The 11,918-nt window shown below is 39.3% G+C and overlaps 1 protein-coding gene across 2 annotated transcripts in view; it reads left to right on the forward strand.

Annotated features, from left to right (window-relative positions):
- The window catches only part of CSTF3 (cleavage stimulation factor subunit 3), a 70,089-nt gene extending 59,624 nt beyond the window's left edge, over nt 1-10,465 (forward strand). For both annotated transcript variants that reach the window (XM_078058233.1, XM_078058234.1), the window contains exons 14-21: nt 43-186; nt 538-640; nt 4,559-4,628; nt 5,842-6,037; nt 8,176-8,329; nt 8,993-9,087; nt 9,233-9,293; nt 9,748-10,465. In XM_078058233.1, coding sequence (XP_077914359.1) covers nt 43-186; nt 538-640; nt 4,559-4,628; nt 5,842-6,037; nt 8,176-8,329; nt 8,993-9,087; nt 9,233-9,293; nt 9,748-9,950 — 1,026 coding nt within the window. In that variant the 3' untranslated portion in view covers nt 9,951-10,465. The remainder of the gene's footprint in view (nt 1-42; nt 187-537; nt 641-4,558; nt 4,629-5,841; nt 6,038-8,175; nt 8,330-8,992; nt 9,088-9,232; nt 9,294-9,747) is intronic.
- Nucleotides 10,466-11,918: the final 1,453 nt, after the last annotated feature.

Here is an 11,918-nt window from a genome sequence, read left to right on the forward strand (position 1 = left end):
TAATCTGTAGAGAAGAAATGCTTTTTTCTTTTTTTTGCATAGGTATATATCCAATATATGAAATTTGCAAGAAGAGCAGAAGGTATCAAATCTGGAAGAATGATATTTAAAAAAGCAAGAGAAGATACCAGAACCCGCCACCATGTCTATGTTACTGCAGCACTCATGGAGTATTACTGTAGTAAGGTAAGTGCTGAAATAAAATATAAAGGTAAAATAGCTTCTTTCATCTGAGATACATTAATTAAAAGAAAGGTAGTCCTAGTTTCTGTCCTTAAGTTTTAATTGCTCTGTATCATAAAGGAAGTCTAAGTGTATCTGTGTAAAATTATATGGAGCATCATCCAAATCCCCACTGCCTGCTAATTTATGCTTTATTAAACACCTTGGTCTTTAACTCAGCAGTTTTTACTTAATATGATTTTAATTTCCATTTTAATACTTAATGTAACTTGCTTAGGTGTCATAGTTTTAGTATTGTTTTGAGTATCTTGTCTGACATTTCATAGAAACCAGCACATTCCTCTCTACTTCTAGGACAAATCTGTTGCCTTTAAGATTTTTGAGCTGGGTCTAAAGAAATATGGAGACATTCCAGAATATGTCTTGGCCTATATTGACTATCTTTCTCACCTCAATGGTAAGTCAATTGTAGATCTATAATGGTTATGTTAATACTAAATTAATACTAAACCATCAGTATCATTCTCTGAAAATATGTTGCTGGGTTTCTTTCTTTCTCAGATGTATTCTAATTCTGTTGTCACACTGGAACCAGGCACTTAATAGGCACTCAAGAAATATTTGTGGCCTAACAACCATGAATTTGTATTTGAGTAATAGTAGATGCTTTTGACTCTGCAGGATGGTCTTTAATGCCTCATCAGTGAAGTTCCATCACAAGTAGGATAAAGCCACAAATTCAGACTTGGGAAAAAGAGTTGTTCATGCTCATCTCTGACGACTCTGCGCAAATCATCTCTTGTTTCCTGGGTGGGGGGTGGAGGAACAGACAACAAATATCTAGCCACCAAAACTCAAAGATGCCCAAGTAGTAAAGTGAAATGCTTGGAGGCTGCTGGGGAAGAGATTTCCAAAAGAAACGTTCTGTTTATTACCATCTTTCTCTATCCTGTTGTAATAATAATGGCCATCCTTTACTAAGATCCGACCTTACACTGGGCACGGAGCTGGGGGATTTATATAACGTATATATATATATATGTATGTGTCTCATTTAGTCTAGTTACCCACAGTCCAGTACATGTAATTTCTTGACTAGAAATGATCTGGTATAAAAGTTGGTTTAAGAAAGAAATGTACAGGGGAAATCGGAGGGGTAGATGAACCATGAGAGACGATGGACTCTGAAAAACAAACTGAGGGTTCTAGAGGGGAGGGGGGTGGGAGGATGGGTTAGCCTGGTGATGGGTATTGAGGAGGGCACGTTCTGCATGGAGCACTGGGTGTTATGCACAAACAATGAATCATGGAACACTACATCTAAAACTAATGATGTAATGTATGGGGATTAACATAACAATAAAAAAATTTTTAAAAAAAGAAATGTACAATTATGTGCCATGTAAATGAGTTAGATATCACAACTATACATCAATGCTTTGAATGATATTTTTTAAAAATACAGCATTCTTGGGGCGCCTGGGTGGCTCAGTCAGTTAAGCAGCTGCCTTCGGCTCAGGTCATGATCCCAGGGTCCTGGGATCGAGCCCCGCGTCGGGCTCCCTGCTCAATGGAGAGTCTGCTTCTCCCTCTCCCTCTGCCTGCCTCTCTGCCTACTTGTGCCCTCTCTCTATCTCTCTGTCAAATAAATAAATAAAATCTTAAAAAATAATAATAAAAAAATAAAAATACAGCATTCTTTATACCTATATAGTAGAAAAAACTTAAATACGATTTGGTATTTTAGCTTAGTGATTCTACACTCTGGAAGAGGACTTAACTCCAAAAAATGAGATAGTGGAGCACTGAATTACAAAGAAATTTTCTCTTATAGAATTAATGTTCCTTGGGCGCCTGGGTGACTCAGTTGGTTAGGCGTCTGCCTTTGGCTCAGGTCATGATCCCAGGGTCCTTGGATCGAGCCCTGAAACGGGCTCCCTGCTCCGTGGGGAGCTCCCTTCTCCCTCTCTCTCTCTCTCTCTCTCTGCCTGCCTCTCCCCCTGCTTGTGCTCTCTCTCGGTCAAATAAATAAAATCTTTAAAAAAAAAGAAGTTCTCAACCATTGCAAATCATTTTATTTTTTTTAGAATAGTTACTAGTATATATGTTATTCCAAAAATGCGGATGATATCTGATATTAGCATTATTATTGTCTTCCAAAAATCAGTGTTTACATAGTTCTTTCATTTGTTCATCCATCCACCCATCTTTTCATCATTTATTCAGTACCTTCTGGTTACTAGAGTCTGGGAATACGAAGGTGAATAGGACTCCATTCCTATTCTCAGAGTGTTCTCATGGGAGAATCAGACGTGTAAACGTAACTGCATCATCTTTTGGTGCTTAATTGTAGCATAAATTCTGGGGTTAGGTATATAATCTTGTTTCCCATTTCTCATCTGCAGTATGGTCGTAAGAGTGCCTCTCATAGGATTGTTGAGAGGATTAGATGAGTTTTTGCGTGTGTTTGACTTACACATGGAATGTGGTATGCATATTGTAAATGTTACTACTTAGGATGATGGTGGCAATCATGAAAAAAATGTGCTACTATAATAGAGCCTGAATGAGCTACTTTGGAAGCACAGAGAAGAGAGTACAATTTAAGTTCTAGAGCTGTGCTGTGCAGTTGTGATAGCCACTAGACCAGTAAGAATTGAGCCCCTGAAATGGGGCTAGGCCAAAATGAGATGTGGTGTAAGTGTAAACTACATACCAGATTTCAGAGTCAGTACAAAAAATAAAAAAATTAAAAAAAAAAGTAAAATACCTTAATTTTCATATTAATTACATGCCAAAATAATTTAGATATCTTGGGTTAAATAAAATATATTAAAATTAATTTCACCTGTTTTTACTCTTTTAAATGTGGCTAGCGGAAAATTTAAATTATATATGTAGCTTGCATTATATGTCTGTTGGACAGTGCTGTTCTAGAGGCAACATGAGATGGTCTTGAAGGATGAACAGTAGTTAGCCAGGAAAAGATAGAGGAAAATGCATTATTTCAGGTAGAGAAGACGGCATGTAAAGCAGTGGGAAAGTTATGTGGAATGGTAGAAAGTGTGTATGGAGCAAGGCCTGGGTTAAAACAAAAAGAATAAAATACAAGATTTACTTATTTTTTGAAGTACAGTATGTTAAGTTTAAGATGAAAGCCATGAATATGGTGCCATCTTCTTAGGTTCAACACATTTAATCTCTTGGTTTTACTTTGTGTATGGACATGTAGTAAACACTGAATAACTACCCTGAGGCAATAAAAACCAACACTCTGCTGGATTTTTAAAAAACTTTATTGAGGTATAGTTTATATACCATAAATGCCCCCATTTAAAATATACAGTTCAATGATTGTTAGTAAATGTATTGCAGGATTCTTAAATTTTAATAGATCCCTTAGGAAGAAGTGTTATTTTCCCACCTCCAGCTACAGAGGAACTCCCGAGACTTAAATTTTAATTGTACCTATACAAGAATTTAAAGTAGTTATATAGAGAGTAGTCCTGGTGCTGCAAAATAAGAAAATCGCCTATATATAAATTTGAGCTTGCCATCCATCACATTCCAGGTATTTAAAAAATATCAATTGTGACACAATGTAAGCAGATATATAATTTTTATTATATTTTAAAGGCCAGTGGGGGGCGCCTGGGTGGCTCAGTCGGTTAAGAGGCTGCCTTCGGCTCAGGCCATGATCCTGGAGTCCTGGGATCGAGCCCCGCATTGGGCTCCCTGCTCGGTGGGAGTCTGCTTCTCCCTCTGCCCCTCACCCCGCTCATGCTCTCTTTCTCTCTCAAATAAATAAATAAAACCTTAAAAAAAAAAGATCAAAAAGGCCAGTGGATACCTTGCTCAGATATCACAGTTATAAATGGCCTGACATAAATGCAGTATATGTAGGAGGAGGGCTGAACTACAGGTAAAAAGACCTGGCTTCTAGTTCCAGCTGTTACTCAGTAACAGTGAGCCAGATCAACTCAATCATTTTTTGTTTGGTTTTGTTGTTGTTGTTGTTTTGGGTTATTTAAGATTTTATTTATTTGTCAGATCGAAAGAGCACAAGCAGGGGGAGCAGCAGAGGGAGAGGGAGAAGCAGGCTCCCTGCAGAGCAGGGAGCCTGATGCGGGGCTCAATCCCAGGACCCTGGGATCATGACCTGAGCCGAAGGCAGATGCTTAATGGACTGAGCCACACAGGCGTCCCCAACTCAATTGTTTTGAAACCCAGGTTAACTCATCTATAAAAATTGGGGAAATAGTTACCTTTTTGCAGAGGATTTTTGTGAGAATTAAATGAGGTGATACATATGTAAATACACGGTTGATTGTAAAATGTAATTTTTCAATATTTAAAATCTTTTTATATATCCTAGAGGACAATAATACCCGAGTTTTGTTTGAACGAGTCTTAACCTCTGGAAGCCTTCCTCCTGAGAAGTCTGGGTAAGCTATTGGGAAAACTTGTTGGTTGGGTTCCGATGGCAGCTTTAACACTTGAATTGTGATCTGTGGATGAACGTTTGTTTAGAAGTTTCAGGAGAAATTTCCCTTCTCTATTGAAGCTTAATTTACAAATACATGCCTGTTTAAGATTTTTTAAAAAAATGTTTGTATACTGAGAATTGTTTTGAGAGATGTTAGGCATTTATTATTAAATATTTTAATATATCTTCCTAGTTTACCATGCCCTAGAAATTGATATGAACAAATACAAGTTCTGAAAGTTTTACCTTACTCAAGGGCAAAAACTCTTACATATTCAAAGTTTGTTTGACATATTACATCCCTGGTTTATGCTTTTGACTCTGTCAGTTTTATCAAACAAAGGAACATGGTATAGTGGTAGAGTGGAAATAGTAAGGCTTTGGAGTCTTGGGTTCAATTTCCAGCTCAGCTGATTATACCCTGGATACACTTCATAACCTTCCCAAACCTTATCTCATCAACTAATAGTAATATCTGCCAATGTAGGCTTTTTGTGATAGTCCTATTCCTGGTATGCAGTCGGCATTCTGTGTGTTACTTCAATACAAAGGTGTTTAGTGACATTTAAGTAGAGTCTCAGAGAATTAATTTTGGCTGTTACAACAGTTCTGAGGCACAAATATGTCCCAAATAATCCATGTTAATGAGGGGAAAACAATCATGTTAGGTTTTAGAATATATTTTTATTCATACATTGAGTGAAGAATGTATTCCACATAATAATTCATGCCACTAAACAAAATGGTGAAGCCACATTATTCAGGAGAAATTGGAAGTCTGGGTATGTTCCTTTTCAGCTCTTCCACCTAGAGTTTACCTAACTGTGTCTCTTACTGACCACAAGGGGATAGGAAGGTGTGCTAAATAAATAAAATCTCAAAAAGAGGCTTAAATACACAGGAGTGCAGGGTGAAGTGTTATAACTTACTTTCAAATACTTAAGCAAAAGCAAGATGAAGCAAATATGGCGAAATATTAACAATGATTAAATCTAGGTGATGATGATGATCCATAGGTATTTGTTATACTGTCCTGTAGTTTGGAAATCTTAATTAAAAAAAGAGCTTTTTCTAACTAAAAAAAGGGAGGAGGGAACTTCAGGGTTTTTTTTTGTAAATGGACTCCCTCTTCCAAACCCAGAATAATTAAGTACTGATTATATTTATTACAGAGAAATCTGGGCCCGATTTCTAGCTTTCGAAAGTAACATTGGTGATCTAGCTAGCATACTCAAAGTGGAGAAAAGACGGTTTACAGCATTCAAAGAAGAGTATGAAGGCAAAGAAACAGCTTTACTGGTGGACAGATATAAGTTCATGGACTTATATCCTTGCTCGGCAAGTGAACTAAAAGCGCTTGGTTATAAGGTATGTACTTAGGATCAAGAGGTGTGTAGTGTCCCTACTTTTCCCGTGTTTTAGAACAGTTTATGGAAACACATCCCTCTAAAGGAAATTCTGAAATAGAAATTAGTTTTAGATTTTCAGAAAACAGGAAAAAAGTTCAGGGATTTTCCTTGTGTTTATGAAACACTGAGTATCAAAAGTACTGACAAAATGCGAGAGTGAGATTTAACACTTTCAGCCTTCCCCTGAAATTGCCAATGCCCTGTATCTTGTCTGGTGGGCACATGACGGTATTGTGGAAGGAAGAAAAAATGTCATTTTAGGTGCTATGTTTTTTCTAATAGTTCTTAAAACTCATGAACGTGTTTTGACAGATCCTAAACCAAATGTAGCTCCTGTAGGTATACTGAAGAAACGTCACAGCTTGTTAAGAAGTCCATAAAGTTCCTGAAGGGATTTGTATCTTAACACAGTACTTCAGGGGGCTCTTGAGGAAATGAGCTTATCTGGGAATTGAACTCCTCTATATAGACAACTGAGTCCTAAGAAATCTGGCCCCTCAACCTGTTTAGGCCCCGGGGGAAAGGTTAATGTTCATGCAGCTCCAGAAATAGCCCTTGCTGAGAAAAACACTGTTCTGTCATTTCTTGATTTTTTTTTTTCCTGTGTCATGAAAACAAAGACCAAGATAGAAATCCAAAGGGAAGCGATACCCACAAGATCCTAGATTGGGTCCCTTTAAGCCAACCAGCATTAGGATGCTCTTGACCATCATTCTCTTCAGCAGCCTCTTTGGGCCTGCGTCTTGCTGGTCTGGTGTGTGAACCAGATTTACATGTTTGGGGAAAATGACCCATAATTGACCTTCAGACCTTTTCACTGATGGAAGCCCCAGTTCCGTGCCAGTCCCATCTTCCTATTCTGTAACTAGGGGTGACTGCTCAGGGGTCAGGAAGGTCAGCTTCTAGTTTAACTTCTCAAGGAAAAGCAAAAGACCTTTAAGACCACTATGTGAAGTTAGCAAGGACTATTTCAACTTCGTCAAGGTGAAAATGGAAATTAATGAAAATAGAGCTCTTACTATTTCCAAGTTGAACTATTTCTTCAATATGAATTCTCCATCTTCTATTTCTATTTCAACTCGTTCATTTTGGGGGAGAAGGATTAAATATACTCCCATGTGTACATAATGTGGGAGGGGAAGAGAAAAAAGCCGTTCCCGATGGGCCTGCTCACTGAGATCTGCCACCAACTGTGCATATGAGCAAGTGTTGAGAAAGTGAAATGTTCTTCTGCGTCGATGATGGCGAAAGGGGCTCTTTTGGTTCCGGACAGGCAGGCTGACAGCAGCGCCCGCAGCAGAGGAACTTCTCTGGGGCGGGGCCCCGCTGATAGGTGGCCACACTGTCCCTTTTGACCGGTCTTGGAGAAACTGTTCTCCGCCCTGGTGGGGCACTGCTGATAAACTAAAAAGAGGACGGTGGGTGGGCTTGTGGTCAGAGGCCGGTGCTCCCAGTCCTTTCTCTACTTCTTAGCTCTAAGACCTTGGAAATATTAGAACCTCTTTGAGCTTCAGTTCCTTCTATAAAATGGAGAGGTTACTATTTGCCTCATCAAAGAGGGAATAAATGGTGAAAACTGGACAAAGGTGGCTGCTCAATATCAGTCCCTTCTTCCCTGTAACTATGTTGGGAATAATTTTTTATTTCATTAACAAAATTGTATTAATTAGTTTAAGTGATTATTTTAGCTTTCATGAAGTAGGGCTTCACTTAAATTGATATTGTTCAATTCTAGTGGAAGGGAAGGGTCAGAAAAATATCTAAAATTGTAGATCTTCTCACAAATTGCCCCACTCTCTTCCTGGTGCCCAGTCAGGTGTTTACTCAAAAAAGCTTGCAAATGTCCTACCCAGCAACACTGAGTCAAACAATTCCTGACCAGGGTTAGGGCAAGGTTATCAAACACCACATCTCTAAAGCCTTGTAGCTTTCCTTGTTGAGTATTTAATAGTCTTTACCGTCACATTCTAACTTGTCCCTCTCAGTTCTCTGTGGTTTTAACCCAGGTATTCAGTGTATCCTCAAGATTGTAGAATTGCACAATGATATTTCAAGTCCCTTTTTCAGGTTTAGGATTCTTGTGTTCTGCATTTTCAGGATGTCTCCCGTGCTAAGCTAGCAGCTATAATTCCAGACCCAGTTGTAGCTCCTTCCATAGTGCCTGTTCTGAAAGATGAAGTGGATAGAAAACCAGAGTACCCCAAACCAGACACTCAGCAGATGATTCCATTTCAGCCACGACATTTAGCACGTAAGCCATGACTTTAGATCCAGTACTGAGACCTCTGTTTGTTGACTTAAATCCAGAGGTGGGGGGGAGTGATGTGACCTTTCCCTTGCAGGTTAATTATTAGACTCAGGGTCACTATGACAAGTGACTTGGCTGTAATCTTTGAAGCAAGAGGAGTTAAGAATGTCTTTAAAAACGAAAATACCCTCAGTGATCCAGATTCTGGTAACCTGTTTGGGCAGAGATGCTGCTCCATACAAATTACCTGTACAACTGGACACTCACTTCGGTGACGCTGTTTGGTGTTATTTACACTTACTAGTGGGTAGCGGCCCTTCTAGATCCTATTTGAACGAGGCCCTTATGATTAAACATGCCGTTGAGTAACTGACTTTAAAAAGGATTGCTGAACACATGATTTATGAGGCTTAGAAATGGTCTTTGACAAAAACCGAAGTTCTGCCACTGGGTTGTTTACTTTTCTGCCTCCCAGCGGCCATGGGGGTGAGACGGCCCTGTCTCCTCCACTGTAGTTGGCCAAACACGTATAGCAGTAAAAGCAATTTAAAATGTCCAGAATAAAGCAATACTTAGAACTCTCTATATAAATTACTTCTGATTTATTTTAGCTCTGTCTAGAAATTCTTCCATCTTGTCTGATCCCCCCTTCTCCTTGTGTCACAGCACCCGGCTTACACCCTGTTCCCGGGGGCGTGTTCCCAGTGCCGCCTGCCGCCGTCGTTCTAATGAAACTTCTCCCTCCTCCCATCTGCTTCCAGGTTTGTTTACTCTTATTTTCTTGATAATACTTGCTCTGTGGGTTATAATAATCATGTGCTTTTTCGCCTCTCACGGAAAATGTAAAGTAGTGCGATTTTAACTTGTCAGATTGTTGGAGATTAAAATTTATTTGTGTCAAAATAGGGTCCTTTTGTACAAGTGGATGAACTGATGGAAATTTTCCGAAGATGCAAGATACCAAATAGTAAGTGACGAAAGCCCCGCTTTAGGGCCGAATTCACATGGTCTCCTAGGCAGGCGACTGTTATTCTTTGGCGCTGAAGTCCCCAACTCCAGCTAGCCATCTTGCAGTACAGTGAAACCTCAGAGCAGTCAAACCCTCTTCGGTACAGAGAGGCTCGTTCACATTCTAATGCTACGGAGTAAAACATCACAAAAGCGGATCTTTTCTATCGTGGGAACACGAACTAGGACAGTGGGCTTCTGAAAGTCATTTTAAGAGCCACTTTGGTCTTTTCCTTTAATTATGTAGTATCTCTCGTGCCCTCCCTTGCTCTGCCAATAGTAGGCTCTGCAGGCAACCATGAAGTGTCCCAAGTAGCGCGTGCAGTCTCTCTCCCCGGGGCGGACTCTGCAGCCCCCCCCCCCCAGGCCTCCCCACCCCCCAACAGTCCTTCCTTTCCGTGTGGTTTGCGCAGCTGTTGAGGAAGCTGTGCGGATCATCACGGGCGGCGCCCCGGAGCTGGCCGTCGAGGGGAACGGCCCGGTGGAGAGCAACGCCGTACTCACCAAGGCGGTCAAGAGGCCCAACGAGGATTCCGATGACGATGAAGAAAAGGGAGCTGTCGTCCCCCCCGTTCATGACATCTACAGAGCGCGGCAGCAGAAGCGAATTCGGTGAAGCGGGCCCCAGCCGGGCTCTGGAAGAAAACTCCAGGATTCCGTTCTTGCCTCTTAAGTCATATGTTTAAAAGAGACAATGCTTTGTTACAAGGTTCTTGGAAACAAAGTCGTATGTCATTGGTGCCTCTATCATATGGTTCTTGGGAAGAAAAACCACCAACCAACCTGTGTGAATTTTAGAACATGGAACAGACCTGTGCTCTAAGCAAAACTAGGTTTTCAAAAATGTGAGAACAGCACAAAATGGCAGAACCACATTTTGTTCCCTCTTCAAGGGGGTCTTTTATGTGCCGCTTGAAGATTTGTGAGTTTTCAACAGTTTTATTTTAAAAACTGGATGGCTTATGATTGTAAAGCATTTTACCACATTTTCTGAAAACAGTTCTCAGTTTGCTTATGTAGAGTCTGCCTTATTGTTTGTTTTTATTTATGGCAGAATGTATGGGATCGGTTTTGTAGTTTAAAATTTTAAAACAATCCTTTAAAAAAAATAAAAGGATCTCAAAAATGTCATGCCTCCTGCTGCTTCCATTCAGAATTTATTTAAAATAGCTACTTACTTTATTCAGCCAATACCATTTAAAAATAAATGCCAATTCAAAGAAAAGTCATCTTGTATTTATGTATACTTACCTACTTGTCCTCTCCTGGTCTCAGTATTAACTGAAAACAGAGGGATCTAATTTTAAGAGGCAAATTAAACATTTTAGAAATCCTCAAATATGTACTTTCCCCCAATTAATCTGAGGCAGATATATTACCTTTCATGTCTCTTAAAAAGCAAAGTGTGGGAATTCCTTTAACCACCCACTGTCTTGTTCTCACAAATATATTTCAGAAGGTACTCAGTGCTCAAGAGCTACACACAGATATCATTAAATTATTAAGTCCCAAGAATTCGGTTTCGCTCTTTGTTAGCAACATTATGTCCTCTTGACTCATATCTAGAAAAACTACTAGACAGAAAACTAGTTGAGCCTAAGGGTTGTGATTCAGAATAAAAGCTAAAAGGAAGGTTGGGGGGGGGGGGAAGGTATCACAGTTTTATAAAGAAACTCTTACATATTGGGTATGCAGTTTAGAGTTTGAATTCAAAAGTAACTAAATACATTTTAAAATCAGCTTCAAATATTTCTGTAAAACTCTTGCTTGTAATGGAAAAAACGTTATCTTGATATTTACATAATTCACAAGCATGTGTCTCCCGTATTTTCCCATTAAAGCTAAAATAGCCTATAAACAAAGTCAGCTGGCTCTAATTCAGATTTTGTTATCCTCTTAAGTATTATTTTTAAGCTGTGTAGTTTTTCTTAATATGGTTATCATCAAAACAATCTGAAAGGCACAAGTAGTACTAAATAGCTTCCCAGGTGTTAAAATACAGAGGGGCGGAATCGCTCCTGAACTGCTATCTTTGGGTAGTGTTTGGTTTTTTTTCCCCATTTATTATTAACATATGCTGTATTATTTGTTTCAGGGGTACAGGTCTGTGACTCATCAGTCTTACACAGTTCACAGCGCTCACCGTAGCACATGCCCTCCCCAGTGTCCCTCACCCAGCCACTTTGGGTAGTGTTTTAAAAACAAATGGCTTCAAATGCCTGTAATGATCTGTAATAACGTCTACATGGACGACAAAACAAAGCTACGTGAATGCATGAAAAATGATTTTTTTAGCCTCATAATAAAGAGAAAACACGCGCGCACCCACCTTGATGAAAAGTGCCACTGAGTAGCCATTGTGTATTGTAACTGTTCCTACTGCATTTATTTCTAAGATGTTTTTCCCCTGAATGTTATTTGATTTTTAAACACAAAAAGGAATGTTAGGAGAAACCATTTTCTAATGTTCTGCTATAGATACTTTATGAATTTTTAGATTTTAACATGATTGAGTATTTGGTCATTCCTTTTGTAGACACAGTTGATCAAGTCGCATGATGTTAGAAATCCGCACTTACTTTTG

The sequence above is a fragment of the Halichoerus grypus genome, chromosome 11, assembly GCF_964656455.1.
Source record: "Halichoerus grypus chromosome 11, mHalGry1.hap1.1, whole genome shotgun sequence".
In the NCBI taxonomy this organism is placed as follows: Eukaryota; Metazoa; Chordata; class Mammalia; order Carnivora; family Phocidae; genus Halichoerus; species Halichoerus grypus.